Genomic DNA, 19,657 nt, shown 5'->3' with positions numbered 1-19,657 from the left:
ACAAAATCTTTTGTTTATGTTCATATATATCTAATGCGCGCTCGGTTGTTTCAGGAGGATCACGGGCGTTGAAGTGTGTTTCGCACTTAGCGAAGTTATCTCAATGGGATTTCAAGAATGAATGTGAAAGGTCTCCGAGATTTGCCAAACAGTTGAGAAGGACTGGGTTGTTTGATCTTGTGGAAGGTTATCACGAGCATATGGATCCACCAGCTCCATTTGTGGAGAGATGACATCCGGAGACCAACACCTTCCATATGCCAGTTGGGGAGATGACTGTGACTTTGGATGATGTTGTCCACATCTGTGGAGTCACAGTTAGAGGAAGAGCGGTGCAAGGGGACAATGAGCTGAACTTACAACAATCGGTAAATCTCCTACATATTGCTCTGGGGCTCCCTATTGATTTGATTAGGGCGGAGATGGAATCTAGCAGGTTCACTTCAAAAGTAAGGCTAGAATTCATCCGGAAGCATTTTGATAGCCCCATATGTGACGTTGCTGGGAAGGTGGTGGAGAAGGCCTCAAGTTTTCAGGAAGTCCAACGGGCTGTCAAAGCTTTTATTCTGTTTTTCTTTAGATGTGCCGTTTTTACTGACAAGTCTGGGACTGGAGTGCCTATATGTTATCTGAGGTCGTTGTTGAAATTCAGTGAGATAGTAGAGGTGCCTATATGCCTATATGGTGCAGTAATTTTGACGTTTTTGTATAGAGGTCTTGGGGCTGCCACATGTGCGAAGGTGAAAAGGATTACAGGCTATATGACTCTTCTACAGGGAAAATTTGAGTATTTTAGAGTTTATTTTTTTTAATATTAATTTTATTACTCTATCAATAATATGTTAACTATTTGTGTATATCTAGGCGTAGATCTATGAGTATTTTTCGTTACTCAGAGCAGTCCCAAACTTCAACTATGCTTCGTCTCACCCGCGTCCTCATAGACACACCCCAGTCGCTCCACACTATTACGATACAACGCATGCATTGCAGTATTATCGAGCGATAATTGATGATTTGAATTATTTCAATGTAAGTATTTAAGTTTGTTTTTAGTAATTGATCATTGGAGTTGTTAATAACACATTTGATTTTGTTTCAGGTTGATTGACATCTCTACAAAAATGTCAGAGATACAAACCCGATCGATGACATTGCATTTTTTGAGGGATTGCTATGTTTTTTCAATATTATCGAGCTTTACACTGTCGCAAGGGTACTGCGTCAGTTGGGTCATGTGCAACATGTACCTGTAGATCCTCCAATACCAAATTGGAGAACAAGAACTGTGGCAGGACGCGGGTATGAGGTAAACTGGACCAATATTGGGCCACTTTACTGGGAGTCATGGCAGAATCACGTGATCCAACCCTGCAATCGAGGACCTATCTCGTCTTATCCATAGGAATGTCATCAAAACTACATGACTTGGTATGCGAGGAATTCTCATGTAGTTTTGGTGAACCCTGAGCGTCTTCCTATTCATCTCTCCCTAGAGACACTGCCTAACTGTTCACCGATTATAAGTATTGTGATTTTTAATTGAGTTTCTATAACTGTGATTTTTTATATTCGATTGGTAACTTATCTTGATTTTCTTTTTTTCGACAAAACGACGTCATCGATGAGGTCTGCAATTGGCTGGGAATGATATGCCAGAGGAAGCAAGGTCCTCCTTCGAACGGGCGTACAACTTGACTAGGTGCAAGTACATTGGTGGGCGTGATAGTTCATGATTTGTTTCAGTTTAGGGTTTGTAACTTTGTAATTTGTTTGATGGATGGATTATTTGAAACTTTGTTAATTTTGTTTCAGTTTTAGTTTGATGGATGTAATTTGTTTCAGTTTAGGGTTTGTAACTTTGTTAACTTCGAATGGATGGATTATTTGATTTGAAATGAATGGATGAATATAATGTTTGAATGAATGTTTGATGTTTGATGTTTGAATGGATGTTTGAATGGATGAATGAATGTTTGAATGGATGTTTGATGTTTGAATGGATGAATATGATGTTTGATGTTTGATGTTTGAATGATGATTAAGTGGAATTTGATGAATATGAAAGTGTTGTAAAAACGAAATGAACTTTCAAATTTTTTTTGTCCAAACGACCCAGCCACATCATTTGGTATAAAGGCCAAACGACCTCGTCAGATTGTTTGGCCTTTATACCAAACGACTTCGGCAGATCGTTTGACTTTAATCCCAAATGACCTAGCCACATCGTTTGGTATAAAGGCCAAACGACTTTGGCATATCGTTTGCCTTTAAGCCCAAACGATGTGGCTAGGTCGTTTGGGATTAAAGTCAAATGACTTGACCATGTCGTTTCGGTCATTATTGACAACATACGAACATTATTTCAAATCACTCGATTGTCGTCCGAATCAACTAGTCGATCACTCGATTGCCATCCGAATCAACTTAGTCGATCTCTCGATTTCCAAATCACTCGATTGCCGTCCGAATCAACTTAGTTGATCACTTGATTTCCAAATCAAATCAAATAAAAGTCATAACATTATTTCCAAATAACATAAAAATCAAATCAAATTACACTTGTTTCAAATTACATCAAAATATCAAATTACATCAAAATATCATATCGACAACATACAAACAACTTAGTCGATAACATGTACTGTTAGATCTTTAACGGGCTCATTTTCCCATATTAAATTGGGAATGTTCAATGCCATAAATTGTAATTGCCTTGCTGTCAAGGCCAAATTTCAACTTTCAGCAATATCATATCGAGCTCTAAGCCATTGGCGCATGACTGGAGGAACCGGACAATCTTCAACAAGTTCAACATTGACAAAATGATTTCTACCAACATGTGCGCTACCCAACACTTGGGCCACTCTTTCAGGATTTGCTTGGGTTCTCAGCGGCATGATAAGGAAGCACTGACGAGTTCCTAAATGCAGGAGGACAACATTAAATCTTGAAGCAAATAGGAATCCAACAAAGGGCATGCTCATCCACTTATTTAAGGGTGCGTAACCTTCTTCATGTAGGATTTCCTTCATCGCATAAACAACCTCACTTTGACTGTATAAAGTACAATAAAGGGGGAGGTTGTTAATAAGCTCTTGGTACAAGTCTTTTCTTATCTACGACCAATCTTCTTGACTTCTTTCTAATACAATGCAGAAAGCTTTATAACCGCAGTTGTCATCGCCAACAAGGTCATGGACTCTAACAATGTATTTATGTATTTCTTCAAGAATATCCAACTCGTAATCCTTAGGACCCCTCGTCTTTCCAAAGTCTAACCCATCTCTCACATTTTGTGGTGTGGCTGTTTTTGGAGAAGGCTTATTTCGTGGTGTGGTTGTTTTTGGTGTTTTTGGAGAAGACTTATTTCTTGGTGTGGTTGTTTTTGGTGTTTTTTGGAGAAGGCTTATTTGTTAGTGTGGTGTGGGTGTTTTGGGTTTGTATTTTTGGAGAAGGCTTCTTTCTTGGTGTGGTGTGGGTGTTTTGGGTTTGTATTTTTGGAGAAGGCTTCTTTCTTGGTGTGGTGTGGGTGTTTTGGGTTGGTGTAGTATTTGGTTGTGACAAGACCCACTCCTCATGATCACGTTGAGAATGTTCAAAATGAGATGGATCTCGCTTTGAAGAGTTCTCATCCTTAGTTGTAAGCTTTCTGCTGCAGCTACCTTTCGGTCGACCTTTGGTTTTTGCTTCCTCACGAGGCGGTACTAGCCATGTACTTTTTGGTCTGACAATCTCCATAAGATTCCTAATCATAACCCTTTGCTCTTCTTCAGAAACCATTGCAAACCTATTCGTGAACAAGTCCACCGAAGGTGTAACATCGGGACCAACACCCACTAACATATTGGGAGAAGCAGACAATGTTTTCCAAAAGGGGTCGATAGCAGTCAAAGGGATGGACCGCTCTTGCTCTTCAAACTCAATTAATTCATGAGCACATGCCAGTCCATGGCTCATGTGCAAATAACACCAACACCTGATCTCTCCATCTTTAACACGCTTTACGCGGGTATCTATTTCTTCAAATATCAAGTCCAAACACTTGCGTGAGATAAGGCCTCTGAGTTCACGAAACAAAGGAATCCGGTGGTGGTGCTGAGTTACAATCATACTTCTCTCGAAGGTAGCTATAATCTCGAACATCTAGATCTCTAGAATCGGGTGGATTAAGCTAAACATACTTAAAAAATCGTGACAGTTTGTATTTCCTAGTACACGCTTCACCTGAGCATGAGACCCTTCAACTCTATTGGTCGTTGTACTCCCAAAGTGAATGTGTTGGTCAGTCCAACAACATACGAATCAATCCCTGTGAGAAAACTAAGTCTCTCGTAAATAACTAACAAAATTGGAGTACTCAACCCTGTAATATTTTTTCAAAGCATCCCATCTACGCTGGAAAATAACCTCTGTCTTCGATTTGACTACAGTGTTCCATGAGAACTGGGCCTTCTCAACAAATTCTGTAGTTGGAAAAATATCATAACATTTTGAAAAGACGCACGTAGCGATATGCCATCTACATAGATGTTTGTGTGCGTTAGGGAAAACTTTGTCAGCGACACTCATCAGGGCCAAGTCCCTGTCAGACACGATCACGGATGGGCTCATGTCACCAAGCAAGCCACTAAAATGATGCAGGGCCCACTCATAGTCGACTGTTGTTTCAGACTGAAGCAGCACCTGACACACGGTGAAAGACTTCCACGTTGAACTCACCCCAACAAACTGTACGAAAGGCCATCGATACCTATTAGTTTTGTAGGCAGCGTCTAACATGAAACCTGTTGGAAAAGTTCGAGCCAACTTAACACCTTCTGGATGGGCCCATAACAATCCCGTTATCTCCTCGGTATTCTCATCCTATCACAACTCTTTAAAATAATGTTACTTTTGCTAATAACTCACGCAATCTCTGCAATTGTGTGAGACCGTTCATATCCAATTTTCTCACCTTCTGCCTTGCAGTGTAGACTTGAGATATACTAGATATGTTATCATGATACCTATTCTTGATGCAATCCAAAATTTGTTTAGACTTTATTCCACACTTACTCATCTCTGACAAGTACTCGAACTCTGGAATGGTCAGACGAGTAGCAAATGCATGTCCTTCAAGGGTCTTCGCCAATACATGGTTGTGAATACCATTTCTAACTTCTATTTTCCAACTATCGATAGTGCCGCATTGGAAAACACCTTTTAACTTAAATGTCCATCCCGATTTCTTAGTTCCCGACCTTCTCTTATTAGCCCTCCCTTTGCCTTCCTTCTTGTGTGACCGATACACACCCGAGCACTCGCAAGCCAAATTCAATCTTGCTACTCGGTTTCCCTTGGCACACTCCGACTTTTCAATGACCACAACAACATTAACTTGTCTTCCTCTAGCGGTTGCCCAACCGATTGCCTCGCTACGTGTATGAAAGACCTAAACACATAAAAAACAACAACTATTATTATTAATACACTAATAAAATTACATTTAGAAAATTAAAAAAAAAATGAAATCAATGCCTACTCAATTATACCTCTTCCGTAGTAAATTTTTTTGTTGTATCACTTAAAATCGGTTGACAATCCACATCATTCGAGTTTGCAGAGGATCGGTTCCCGGATAGCAGCAAAGAATTCTACATATAGAAGAATAAAATAAGAGTCTCAAACAATTTGCATTTAGTTTCAAAGTCACAAAAAAAAAATGAACTTTTAACTAAATTTAGTCCAAACGACCCAGCCATGTAGTTTCATAGAGGGTCCAAACGACCCGGCCATGTAGTTCTCTAGTGTCCCCAAACGACCCGGCCATGTAGTTCTGTAGTGTTCCCAAACGACATGGCCATGTAGTTCTGTAGTGTCCCCAAACGACCTAGCCATGTTGTTCTATAGTGTTCCCAAACGACCCAACCATGTCGTTTGGGCTCGGGTTTTGCATTCATTCAAGTATTTTGCATCAATTCATTCATTCAATCAATCAAATGTTTTGTATTTATTTTAATCAAGTGTTGTTACCTCATTATTTAGGTTTGCACTTTGTCGTCAACGATTTCTTGGCATCTCATTTGCTCGACTAGTCGTATCTTCAAATTCTTCACCTTGACCTTCAACATTTTGTTCCACTTCTTCACTTTCAACATATCTTCTATTTTCTCCTTCTCTAATTTGTTGTTGCACCTCAAATATTACCTCAAATGCTTTTTCTTCATCTTCATGTTCCATTTAGAGAAATTTGTGTATTCTAATATGTAGAGAAACTTGAGTATGTAGAGAAACTTGAGTATTCTATGTAAGGAGTAAGAATTTTGATGAAAAAATGAGCACGGAGGAGTAATGAGTATTCTATATATATTTGAAATTTTGGTATATTTTGAATAATTGAGTGAAATATATTTGTAAACCCTAAACTCTAAACCCTCCCAAACTAGTTTATTATTCACAATTGAATAAAAAAAAATGGAAAATAACAAGTTTAGATATAAAACAAATTATTATTTTAGATTTGGATAATTGAGTGAAATATGTTTGAAATTAAATTTCTTTTATGTCGGTACGAAATTTGTAAACCCTAAACCCCCAAACTAGTTTATGATTCAAAATTTGAAAAAGAAAATAAAAAATAATAAGTTTAGAAATAAAAGAAATTATTATTTTGAATAATTAAGTAAACTATGTTGGTACGAAATTTGTAAATCCTGAACCCTAAACCCTAAACCCTAAACCTAGTTTATGATTCACAATTTTAAAAATAAAATAAAAAATAACAAGTTTAGATATAAAACAAATTATTATTTCAAATAATTAAGTGAAATATGTTGGTACGAAATTTCTAAACCCTGAATCCTGAACCCTGAACCCTGAACTCTGAACTCTGAACTCCAAACCCCAAACTAGTTTATGATTCATAATTGAAAAAAAAATATAATAATAACAAGTTCAGATATAAAACAAATTATTATTTTAGATTTTAGCATTTTTGATTACATGTTTTAATTTGGTTATAAAGATAGGTAACTATGTCATAATAGATAAAGAGTGCAGAGTGCATGCTGTGTTGGTGTAATTGTGTTGTTTCTAACCCAATTTTTTAAATTGGATTTCAATTTTTCTAATTCAATTGGAATGTGTTGATAGTTGATAATTACTAATTCAATTTTGCACATAATTATTTAAATAAATTATTTTACACTTATGATCGATTAATTATTTGAATTATAAGAAAAGTGTTAGTGTTTATATATAAGAAAAGTGTAATTGGTGTTTATGTCTAAACGACTTCACCATATCACCCCATATAAGTCCTAAACGACCCACTTGCATGTGATACCAAATGATTAGCCAAATCTAAAATGCACACACAAACGATATGGCCACGTCGTTTGAGTGTACACTCAAACGATATGGCCAAGTCGTTTGAGTATACACTCAAACGATATGGTTACGTCGTTTGAGTGTTAGTTTGTGTAACACTCAAATGATATAACCACGTTGTTTTGGTATACACTCAAACAATATGGCCAAGTCGTTTGAGTGTACACTCAAACGACGTGACCATATCGTTTGTGTGTATACTCAAACGACGTATACTCAAAACGATATAGTCACGTCGTTTGAGTGTAAACAGAAACGGCCCGGAGGGTTCATTTTGGCGATACTGGTTGAATTGGTTGCTGGGTCTGGATTTTGATGACAAACTTGTAATATGGCAAATTTGTTTTTTTTTTTGAGGGATTGCGCAATCTAATTTGATGAGTGCCCGATGGAATCACCAAAAAAATATATCTACGTTATATTCACCGAATTTGATATTTTGGACATTGATTGGCATTGCAACTTTGTACGGGATGGCGCTTTTATGTATGGACGCAGCAACATGCTGGTAGTAACTTGGTGTAAAACTTTCATTATTTGATGGAAAATGATTGTTGGAAGGATTGATACGTTACACATGGCATAATCATATTTAGTTATTTACCCCTATCCTAATCCTCGAACCCAAAACAAAATTGTCTTTTAGCATTAACTTTTGGAAATCACAACTGATTCCAGAGGAATCAACAAGTTGACGTCCAAGTAGGACACAAAAAGTATGCCATGTGTAGAAAAGTACACATGCAATCCAAGCAAGATATCCCATGTTCAGATATCAGAGGCAAAGTGCTTTTTATTGTTTGTCAATCAAATTGCCATGAAAGCAGCGAACTGTGGCCACTTCCTCATTTCAACAGTTCACATTAATGAAAAGCAAAAGAAAGCAGCAGCAGCAGATGCATTCGGTCCAGAAAGGTTCTCTCATTTTCTTCTTCCTACTCTCTCTACTACTTCCACTGACAGTAATATACTTTTAATGAGTTTTGAGCTATGCATTCACGAGATATCCTTGAACCTTCCTTCTTCATTTTCACACTTACATCACTTTGAATTCAATTCAGTCACTTGCATGCTAACACTTAAACTACACACCACAAGTAAGTTTGATAAATAGAGAGAGAGAAAAAAAGACTGCAGATAAGAAACTCTGTGACTTGCTGCTGTTACATACGTTTTCATGGGTTTTTGTACTAATCTTGAAAGGCCATTTAAGTTTCTTGAAAAGAAACAAACCCCATGTTTTCATTTGAGAAACCAACCATTATTTTGCTCTCTTTATCAATATGTTTGACAGTATCTCTTCTGTGTGTTTTAATGAATGGTTATTTGATTTCTTCATTGTTTTGAAAATCCATGAAAACCCATTACCATTTTCTCTTATCTTTGCAAACCCATGTCTCCAAATCAGTTGCTTCTCTTCCTAGAATCTATTCTAAGTCTCAGAAGAAAAGCCCTCATTTGTACTTCCACACAGTTTTCTTAGCCGAGAATTGTTCTCAATGAGTCTCAGTGTCCATTTCTGTAGACCATTTTCACTTCAGGGGCTTCTCTAGTTGGAGCTCACTAGAAGTACACGATGGTTCCTTCTATCTTTCGAGCCTTTGGGCTCCGAAAGGAGAAGAACAAGGCTTCCTCTTTATTGGCAAAATCTCTGAATTCAGAAGTGGAAAATATGGAGAAGAAAAGATTTGATAGTTTGGAGTCGTGGTCCATGATACTGGATTCGGAGAATGTTGATGCATGGGAAGTGTCACCGGAGGATCATGAGGACTGGACTGCTGATCTTTCACAACTGTTTATTGGTAATAAATTTGCTTCGGGTGCTCACAGTCGGATTTACCGTGGAATTTACAAGCAGAGGGCAGTTGCGGTGAAGATGGTGAGAATTCCTGCTCATAATGAGGAGACTAAGGAACTGCTTGAGCAGCAGTTCAAATCAGAAGTTGCGCTGCTTTCACGTCTTTTTCATCCTAACATAGTTCAGGTAACTTTTAGATTTTTTCTTATAACTGAGCCATAGATATATGAATTGGCTACTTGTTATTGTGTATCAATTATAGAATTCATTCCTTTTTATGATTCACTACTTGCATGTTTTTGTATATTGGTTAAGTATGTGTTTTATGTGCTAGAATACCATGTTACGTGGTCACGAGAGGATTAGAGGAGAAGGGGAGATGGAGCAGAGGTAGAAGAAGAACAGAGGAAGAACACTAAAAGAGGAAGATGAAGTATAAGAAGGAGGGAAGGCTTAGGAAGAGGGAGGAGAATAGAGGAGGAACAGGAGGCTATACTTTCCGCAGAATAGGTATATAGCATGAGGGAGGAAGAAGAGGTAAATAAGACCGAAGGTGACAGACTGATGGAACAAGATCCGCTCCTGGATTTTGGTCAACAATGCGAAGTGTTGACTATTTGGGTTGGAAGAAATGAGTCCAAACGCACATAACTAGATTCTGGTGTCTGATTGTTAAGAAGTTGTAGGTAAGCTCACAACATACTAGTACAGTGAGAGAGAGAGAGAGAGAGAGAGAGTTTCTTAGTCTCCCTAGGGCAAACGCTCACTCCGCTTGAGGACTAGTGTACCACTTGTGGACTATATAGTGTGGCGGTGGAGAAATGGAGTAGTTGTAAAATGTAAACCATTGAAGTTTGAAAAAAAAAAAGAAAAGAAAAAAGGTTTGTGTTTAAAAGAGAAACAAATGAAGAGGAAGAAGAATTATTTCTTGGGTGGACTAACCAGGAAAATCTAGGTTAGTTGTACATCATTGCATCACTACATTTGAAGTGTGAGTTAATCCTTTTTCTGAAATTAGTTGTTTTATGCTTTTGAGATTAGAAATTTTTGGGAGAATGTGTTGTTCTCAATCCCTAGTTTTAGATGTTGATTTAATTAGTTTCCATTGGCGTTCTTCGTGGAAGTTTCTCCTGCCCTTAATTACATCAACTCTTTGTTCATGACATTCTCTCTTGATGAGTAAATCAAGAGAGAATTAATGCTTTTTCTTCCGTGAAAATTAATACTTTCGTTTATTGACTGCAATGCATATTAAGTTCTAACATTCTTAGTCCAAATGTATACCTGATAATTCAATTATTTTTTCGATCTTAGAGTTAATTATATTGGATTATATCATAGAGGTATGTTATAGAGGTTATGACACTGTTTAATTGCAGTTTATTGCAGCTTGTAAAAAGCCTCCTGTGTACTGTATCATTACTGAATACATGTCACAAGGAACTCTTAGGATGTACCTCAACAAGAAACTACCTTACTCACTCTCAACCGAAACAATTCTAAGGTTGGCCCTTGACATCTCCCGGGGAATGCAGTATCTCCATTCACAAGGCGTGATCCACAGAGATCTCAAATCCAATAATTTACTCTTGAATGATGAGATGAGGGTTAAGGTGGCAGATTTTGGTACCTCGTGTCTGGAGACTCAGTGCCGAGCATCTAAAGGTAACATGGGAACTTATCGTTGGATGGCACCAGAGATGATAAAAGAGAAACCATATACAAGGAAGGTAGATGTGTATAGTTTTGGCATTGTGCTGTGGGAGCTGACAACAGCTCTGCTTCCGTTCCAAGGAATGACCCCTGTACAAGCTGCCTTTGCTGTAGCAGAGAAGGTAGATACATATTTTTCTCCCACTTGATATTCCCATTTGTCTCTTTGGTACTCTATGGTCCTATAATTATACATCCCATTAATCCTATCTTTTTGTTCTTTGGTTGGTATTACTTTTCTTTGTGTTTATTGCTTTTGACTTTGTGGAAGTAAATTTGTTTATGGAATTGAGTGTTTTCATCAATATTACTAGTGTGGTATCCTTTTAATCTTAACTTACAAAGTAAAAAAAACTAATAGGAAATCTACTTTGTCACGTAGTGGTCCATCTTGCCAAATATTATCCTTTGTTTTCCAAGGACAACAAATATAGTGTAGTCCCCACAAACTAAACACACCCAAAGTATGGCTCAATGTGTGGAGATCAGTCAATAGTGTGTTTGCTTGAACTCAGAGAACTTTAGGTCTCATCGTAGTATGATCGATGGATGTTGGTTCCTTGGGGGAAGAGAAGATTGAGCAGACGACCCATTTCTGCCAAATGGCTTGGCTGACTATATTTTTGGAGGCCGGATACAAGGTTGGGCTCCCAAGTTGTGGGGGTTATTACTCCAAAATTGTAAGGGGTTTGATATTTGGAAATTTAAGGGGTTTAATTAGGACCAAAGATCATTATTGTGGTCTCACATGTGTATCATTTGGAAATGGTGCACTCTGTATTATTTGGTTGTAGAAGGCAGACTTGTGAAATTAGTTTCGGGATACCAAGGTGGGTTTTTGGGTGCTTTCATTCCTTGTTAAGGCTCCGAGTGGTGCAAGATAAGTAACGCTTCTAGGTCTCTCTATTCATAGGGTGATTTTTCACTACAAGCTTGTGGTTTGTGAAACTCCTTTCTTTTATTGGAGTGTATGTCTGCCAACATGAATTATATTGGGAAGTAACTCAGCTAAAACTGAGTGGAGAAAGAAAGCACATTTAATCTAGTTTAGACACTTTGATAGATTCTGGAAATGGTCAATGGTAACATGGATTCTGGATGTATCTTGGTATCCCCTGGATAGCTGGATCAATCCACTTGAAGTTGTTTTTTGCAGGTGAATGAGAATAAACATAGACTTGTTCTGTGTATACCCAGTTTCCTAGAAACAAGGAAAGAGCATTTCCTTTTTCTTCTCTCCTTTTCACCTTGTTAGGATCCCCTATATATCTCTTACTTCCAAACTCAAAAGTCTATGAATGAACACATGTTCTTTCTTTCATCAAATTTTAGGTTGTATCTCTTCAAAGGGAGAGACTCCCTTGTCGGTGCTTATAACTGCAGGATATTTTCTTTTGGGTCTTCACTTCTTTCATTTTTACACATTTCTACCTTCTTCTAACTCAATACGAGTTCCACAAAATTTATGAGAGAACAGTTTCTTTTAGTGTGGCTGGAAATTAAGTGTCAACTTGGGGCACTCTTTGGGTCATAGGTTGTTGTATCTTGCAATGTGGGCGGAAATCAAACTACAGAACCATAAAGGCAGAAAAACCCTCTTTCTGATCATTTTCAGAATGCATCATAACTAACATACGAAAAAGTTAATGTAGTCTATTAGTGATATTGATATCCTTAGGATTAAAGTGACAAAAACTTGATGTGGGTTCACCACTTAGAAGATAAAAAATGTGCACTAAGCTTATGAATAATGTTTTTTTATCATATGGCAGATATCTCGGCTGTTATTAACTTTTTACTAGTACAATGTCCTTTACAAATTGAATGCTTAGTTATTAGTCCATTTTGTTTCTTGTGGCAGAATGAACGACCCCCTTTGCCAGATAATTGTCAGCCTGCACTTGGAAGCCTAATAAAACATTGTTGGGCTGCAAATCCCTCAAAAAGACCCGATTTCACTGATATCGTGTCTATCTTGGAGAAATTTGACGAGTGTGTTAAGGATGGTCTGCCTCTCCCTTCCCACGCGGGGCTGGTCAGTCGGAGTTTGATCCTTGAACGCTTCAAAGGCTGCATCTCAATAAGCTCATCTATACCTGTATATGCTTGATTTCACTGAAAGGTACTATGATTCTATGGATCATAATGTTGATAACTTAGGCTATGTAACTGTAAATAGTATGCCATTTGTTTATTATCAAACTAGTTGTATAGGGAGACACCTGATTTGTAGAGCTTCAGAACAGTCTGTTGTGGGTATATCAATGTGGTTCAATGGGAGTTTGGACGGATTACTATTGTATGGTTGGTGGATTCCCACGTGAAATATCCTTTGCCAACATCAGCGTGTACATACATCGAACTAGATTGTGCTCTGAGGATTTAGTCAGAGTCAGGTTCTTTGTACTGAATGCCTACTCCATCGCCATCAGTGAATTAGACTCCAGTCTTTGTGTTGGACATCACATTGCTCTCCAACAGCCTTCTTAAGATATTCTAACTGTACCTTGAAATTCTTTATTGTAGATTCTATCATATACAGGGCAATTTTAATATTTGTTATGTTGGACAATTTCCATGTTATGAGATCACACTTGTTGAGTAGATAAGACATTGTCTGATGTGATGCATAATGTCTGATATTCATTTTGATTGTCATAGGGTTGATAATTTAATACCAACAATTAATATCTAGGTAGTCTGTTTTTGGTCGCATGTAGCACTCGCACTGTGTGAATGGAATGTAGTCTGTGTGTGTTTGTGATGTGATGGCTTGAGCCTTGCGTTACCTTTGGTAACCAATGGTGATCTAACTGATCGAATGTGGGAGTAGCCCATTTAGCCATTTGAATGGTTCATCAAACCACAGAAATTCTACACGAAGTGGGGCTTGATCTCACTGTCTCTCAGTTGGGAGAATAACACCAAGAAACTGGACCTGTCAGACGATCAAAGCAATTTGTTATTCCCTGTGTTATGAAAGGTATGATGCCTTTGTTGTAAAATGGCTTGCGTCCCAAGTCATTGTGAGGCTCTAATCTCTGTGTGTTAGGACTGCATCATTGTGTAACTTTTTAAGGTGCTGGGGCCTGGGAGTCATTTGGGTTAATTACCCCGCAATGTAGCCGGAGACATCTTGCAGCATCTGTCCATAACAACACCATGGAATCATTTGTTGGAAGTGGTACTAGCCTCCTCTATTACAGAGTCAACCGGCTCTAAATAGGATGAAAAGCCAGGTTTTCCACTCTATTGGTCATTGTTCTGTCAAAGAATAGTTCTTTTGTGGTGCGTTTGTTTGTCCTCCCGAGTCCCGACTCCTGCTGCATATCGATATGCAGTTTTTTCAGGTACTGTGTGCCTCATTAATCTTGATTTATTCAGATCAATTGCTTGAGTTATTTATGTGAGGATTGTGTCCTGGAATTGGTCATGTATCTAACGTTAGATAGAGACATCCCCTATTAGTAACTGATTAGGTGCTCTTTCTTCTTTCCCTTCTTCATTGTTTTATTTTTGTTATTAGGTAGTCATCACTTTGATCTTCAACGTACAACATAGGATGATAGGAGTTGGAGTCCAATATTCTGACTTCAATTTTTACAAAAATCTCACGCATACATCCAACATAATAATTGGTGATTTTAGCCCGTAGTGTCACATGGACCAATTATGTACATGATAATAGGTTGCTGTCATCATCATTGTTATTGTTGTTCTTGTTGTTTTTTCTTCGCCGAAATGTTTGTTTAAGTAAAGTTCGTGTGACGATCATTTTAGAGACCTGGAAAAAATTTCAACAGAAACGTTGAGTTAAATATTGAGTACGGAGAGACGGAGTGATGTAGAGACAATATTAGAGCATCTCTAGGTGGTAGCGTCAACTGTTGGATGCTATCACCAATTCAAAATTCCGAGAAAAACCATCTCTAGCTCGTCACAAACACGGTCGCATCTAACTGTCTATTCATATTCGCAAATTTGCGATTTCTTTTGCAACAGTGGGAGTGTCACATGGTTTATTATTTATTTATTTTCCCAACTTGGGGCAACAGTGGGAGTGTCCCCGTGGGGTTTTTTTGGGGAAAATTCTTGCCACTTTTTAGCAAAATCAATTTTAAAATATTTAAAAACTAGATTGGGCCCTACTTAAACTACTTTTGCGATTTTGTTTTGCATCCATCTAGAGTTGGTAGCAGTTTGTAAATGGTTGTTCACATACTTGTTAACAAAATCGACAGTTGATGCTACCACGATTGTTCACCTAGAGATGCTCTTAGCATTTGATTTATGAAGACTTTTTGAGAGTAATTTTGTACTTAATGATGGGGGACGTGGGTTTAGATTTAGAAGAAAGGATGTGGAGATCCTCAAAAGAGAGAACATAATCAAGAAGAAGAATTGTAGTTTGAAGAATTATTGCAGAAGTTTAAGGAGAAAAGTATAATAGGTTTTTTTGGATATTTGATAATTTGATAATTGGGTGAATCGAAACAAACTACATTGGCCTCCTTATATAGATTAGCCAAACTTGATAACCAAGAAAAAAAAAATACTAATTCTAATTAAACTCAAATAAGATACTAGTGTACTACTAATTAGATAGTCTTCTTAATTCTATAGAACCCAACCTTATTGTCCTACATCATTTACCCCTTCTTTTACATCAACTCGAGGAACTAACTAAGCACTAATAGGGTCACCTTCAACCTCATAAATCTGATAAGCAGTAGCTTGCTCCACTTGGTCATTTTGAGTCGTATCAACATCATCTTTGTTATTGTTCCCAATATAGCCAAGAAATTATTGCTTACGACATTCAACATAAGAATGGCCTGGCTCACCACACTTGTTAGTTGTTACAATGCTCTCCTCTATGTTTGGCATAAAGATTTTGAGATGGATTGTTGGTTTGGGTGTAGGTTTGGTTTGGGCAAGTGTTTGGTTTGGATTGGTTATAAGGTGGACGAGTATTAGCTTGAAAGTGAGATTTAGGTTAGTGTGCTGGGGTAGAAAAAGGAGGGATATATTTAGTAAGGGTAGTAGTGGTTCGGACATTTGAGGTGATGGATTATTGCATTGTGTGGATTTGTGGGAGCTGGAAGTAGGAGAAGGAAAATGGGTAGAGGTATTGGGATGAGAAGGAGTATAGTTGAATATATATGGATTTGGGCTATATGAATGGTTAGAGCGGGAATAATTGTTGTAATTGTTATAGTGACGGTAAAATTGGGGAGATGGTAACTAATTCAAAGAACTCTCAATCTTGATAGCCACCTGAATCGCATCAACCATAATGTATGTAGACGAAAGCATGCTATTACTTATAACACGATTAAGGCCACCAATAAAACAAGAAATCAATTGTTTTTCAGTTTCGCGCACATCATTACGAGCAATAAGTGAATAAAATTTAGTCACATACTCTTCAATAGTTTTAGCTCCTTGTCGACAACTTTGCAACTTAGAAAACAATATAATTGTTGGCGATAATCCTTAGGTAAGAACTTAGCACGTAACAATCTTTTTATACGATTCCATGTAAGAATTTCAGGTTTACCTACAAGTTGTCGTTGTTCAATAAACGAAAGCCACCATGCTGCGCCTGCTCCTTTTAATTTGTAAGCGACCATCTTGACTTGCTTGTCTTCAAGAACATCCATAAACTCGAAAAACCTATCAACTTCATAAATCCAATCAAGAAAATCTTCAATTTTGAAATTACTTGAAAACAAAAGTATATCTATCTTAAGTTTGTTGAATCTTGACCGAGTCTCTTATCTTCATCAAACTTGTTTCTCCACTCTCCTTCATTAATATCCTCATCGGTGCCCTTGGGATCATTGGTGTGAGATGACGAAAAAAACTTTTTGTGATGGAAGAATTTGATTTGTAAGATTGATTAAGGAGTTTGGTGGTGGGAATAAGTGTTTTGGGTAAAAATTTAAGCTACATCTTCAGGGATGGTGGAGTTTTTAGGGGTTGTGGAAACATCAAAAGTGGAGGTGTTCTTTTGGATGGAAGAGAGATCTTTGTTTAGGGATTCAATAATTGAAGATGGCGTTTTTCCCGCCATGCATGGCTTATTTTAACATATTCGATCATGAATCTCATCTCAAAAGCTTCAAACTTTGAATCTAACTTTGCATCAAAAGAATGAATTTTATGAGTTTGATTTTCTACTACTTGTTTTAGAGCATTAAACTCTTCCCTTGTGACGAAATCTTGATTGTTTGGAGCCATTGATGATGATCTTTGATTTTCAAAATCTGTCAAAACGATCACGCTGGATGAAAATAGGAATAACTTTCTCTACATAATTTGAAAAGTTTCACATTTTTTTTGTTAGAAACTAGACTTCGGTAGCTTTCCAATGTTATATGGCACGATGACTAACTCCAAGTATCATGTTCTAGGTGAATTTTTGAATATAACATGTTTTTTTTGTTTGTGTTTGCAGAAGCGTTTTATTTTTTAATGGTGGATGATATATCGATTTCTAAATAACAATCTAGAAATTGAGGCTCTAATATCAATTTATGGGGAACAAGAGTTTTGATTTAGAAGAAATGATACGGAGATCCTCAAAATAGAGAATATAATCAAGAAGAAGAATTGAAGTTTGAAGAATTGTAGAAGTTTAGGAGGAAAAATATACTAGGTTTTTTTTTTTAGAGATTTGATAATTTGATAATTGATAATTGATAATTGGGTGAATCTAAACAAACTACATTGGCCTATTTATATATAGATTTGCCAAATTTGATAACCAAGAAAAGAAAAATACTAATTCTAATTAAACTTAAATAAGATACTACTAATTAGATAGCCTTCCTAATTTTATAGAACCCAACCTTATTGTCCTACATCACTTAATAAGTAGTTAGTTAAATAGTAGTATGTAAGTAAAGGTTTCTCAATCACATAAATATGCCACACTACATGCCAATGCAATAGTTCCTAAAAGGGATAAAACATGCCTGCTTTGCCACAAGAAAAGCACAATAAAGTTTCAAATGACCAATAATAATTCATTGTCAAGCTATTCATATATGGAAATGTGGAATCCAAGTTCCAACAATTCTTTGAGAATAAAAGCACTTTATGAAAAAAAAAAAAAAAAAATAGAGAATAAAATAAATTTGTATCTCGGATTCTCGCCTTGATAAAAGGAATGGTTGCCTGAAGAGTGAAAAGGTGAATTAAAGTGGTTGTTGATGTGATTTGAATGGAACTTTTACAAATTTCAATTGTTTTAGAACTTTATAACATTATTAACATCTTTAAGAAAGTATATGCACTACATGCTAAACATAATTTGTATTTTCTAGGAAAAATCTTCAAAGACAACCTTTTAACATATACCAATGACATACTTCACTCTACAGTAGGGGTGTCAATTGTGGTGATCAAGAAAGATTGCTTGAAATAATTGTGATTTGAGATGAAAGAAAAGAAAATCGTTATTGATATTAATGGTGGATACAATTTCCTTTCATTTCTCTCTGATTTACAAGTGTGAAAGTAGAAAAAACAAAGTGAATCTCTCTCACCTACTTTGATCTTCTTATAGTCCTCTTTCTCAACTGAGTTCCAATCACTCATTGACATGTGTCCATTTTATTTTTCTCCCTTATTTTCCAGCTTCTTTCCTATAATATACAAATTAGAGAGATATCAACCCTTATGAAATTAAGTGTTGAAATATTGGTTGGTACGATATTTGGCCACTACATCAATGGTCCGTTTCTTAGTGTTGTAAGAACTAAGAACCATTTAATTTTGTGGTTCCGGTTCTTAAAATTGTGGAATCTTACCCATAACCACTAGTTCCTAGCCGGTACTCCTGGTTCCGGTACTTCATTTCGGTTCTTAAGAGATTCATTCTTACACACATTTTTTATTGGTCTTATTAAAAAATTGTACTAAAAACACAAAATATATTGCACGAACAAGTCATTTTTTAAATATTGATATAAATAATTATGTCATTCAATAATAAGTGAAGTAAAACCATATATTTAAGGTTGTTAGTTATGTTTTTATATTATTTATAACGTTAAATACCATGAAAACTATATATTACACTAATAAATAGAATTTAGTAATATATAAATTAATGTTTTTAGTTTTTATATACTTTATTTCGATACTTTTTATGCTAAAAGTACGATAACATTCGGTTCTGGTCTAATTCTTTTGTTTAAAATACCATTCGGTTTCGGTTCTATGTGGTCCGATTTTTTTAGTTGGAAAATTACCTGTGAACTGAACTTTTGAATTTCTATGAAAAAAAAACAATGTGGTCTAACTTTTAGGACCAATCAAATGGTATATAAAAGCTCAGACTAACCAATTAAGGGGTTCAGTTATATTAACGCAATGTAGTGTTTTATTACCCTTTTTTCTCAAAAATACATTTTTTTCAAAATTTAAAACGATGCATGATTTTCTCCCTTCTCTTCTCTGTCTTTGCCGCTATTAAGCCTCTTCATTTTTCAATAAGAAGTTAGAATACCCCATTCACTTCCTCTTCATTTTTACATCAATAATTGATATAAGTAAACAACGTGTTTAACAACTTCAAAAGCAAAAAAGAAAATTTGGAATTTTAAAGTAATATTTTAATTGGAGGAAATACCTTTAATTAGAGTGCTTATTGGTTTGATAAGATGAAGAGGAGAAAAATGAGAATGGTGAAGTGAAGAAGATGATTGACTAAGAGAGAAAGAAGAGAATGGACATAGAGGTGAGAATATTTGAGTGAATCACTTT

The 19,657-nt window shown here is 36.5% G+C and overlaps 1 protein-coding gene and 1 long non-coding RNA gene across 2 annotated transcripts; both read left to right on the top strand.

Annotated features, from left to right (window-relative positions):
- Nucleotides 1–71: 71 nt before the first annotated feature.
- LOC147503606 (uncharacterized) lies at nucleotides 72–1,939 on the top strand. Its single transcript, XR_015192784.1, has 2 exons — nucleotides 72–1,032; nucleotides 1,257–1,939. It is a non-coding gene; the product is annotated as an uncharacterized LOC147503606 (long non-coding RNA).
- A 6,243-nt stretch (nucleotides 1,940–8,182) lies between these two features.
- Nucleotides 8,183–13,540, top strand: HT1 (Protein kinase superfamily protein). The gene is made up of 3 exons (XM_086556881.1): nucleotides 8,183–9,355; nucleotides 10,549–11,004; nucleotides 12,744–13,540. Exons 1-3 carry the CDS (start codon nucleotides 8,948–8,950, stop codon nucleotides 12,990–12,992), a joined length of 1,113 nt encoding a protein of 370 aa, XP_086413007.1. The 5' UTR covers nucleotides 8,183–8,947; the 3' UTR covers nucleotides 12,993–13,540.
- Nucleotides 13,541–19,657: the final 6,117 nt, after the last annotated feature.

This window comes from Coptis chinensis, chromosome 4, assembly GCF_015680905.1.
Source record: "Coptis chinensis isolate HL-2020 chromosome 4, ASM1568090v1, whole genome shotgun sequence".
NCBI lineage: Eukaryota > Viridiplantae > Streptophyta > Magnoliopsida > Ranunculales > Ranunculaceae > Coptis > Coptis chinensis.
This window is presented reverse-complemented; position numbering and strand designations above follow the sequence as displayed.

Bases quoted from the DNA above. Each gene is read 5' to 3' on its own strand.
- HT1 (XM_086556881.1), top strand. From the start codon at position 8,948: ATGGTTCCTTCTATCTTTCGAGCCTTTGGGCTCCGAAAGGAGAAGAAC. The intron at 9,356-10,548 runs GTAACTTTTAGA...GTTTAATTGCAG, and splicing joins TTCATCCTAACATAGTTCAG to TTTATTGCAGCTTGTAAAAA. The intron at 11,005-12,743 runs GTAGATACATAT...TTCTTGTGGCAG, and splicing joins CCTTTGCTGTAGCAGAGAAG to AATGAACGACCCCCTTTGCC.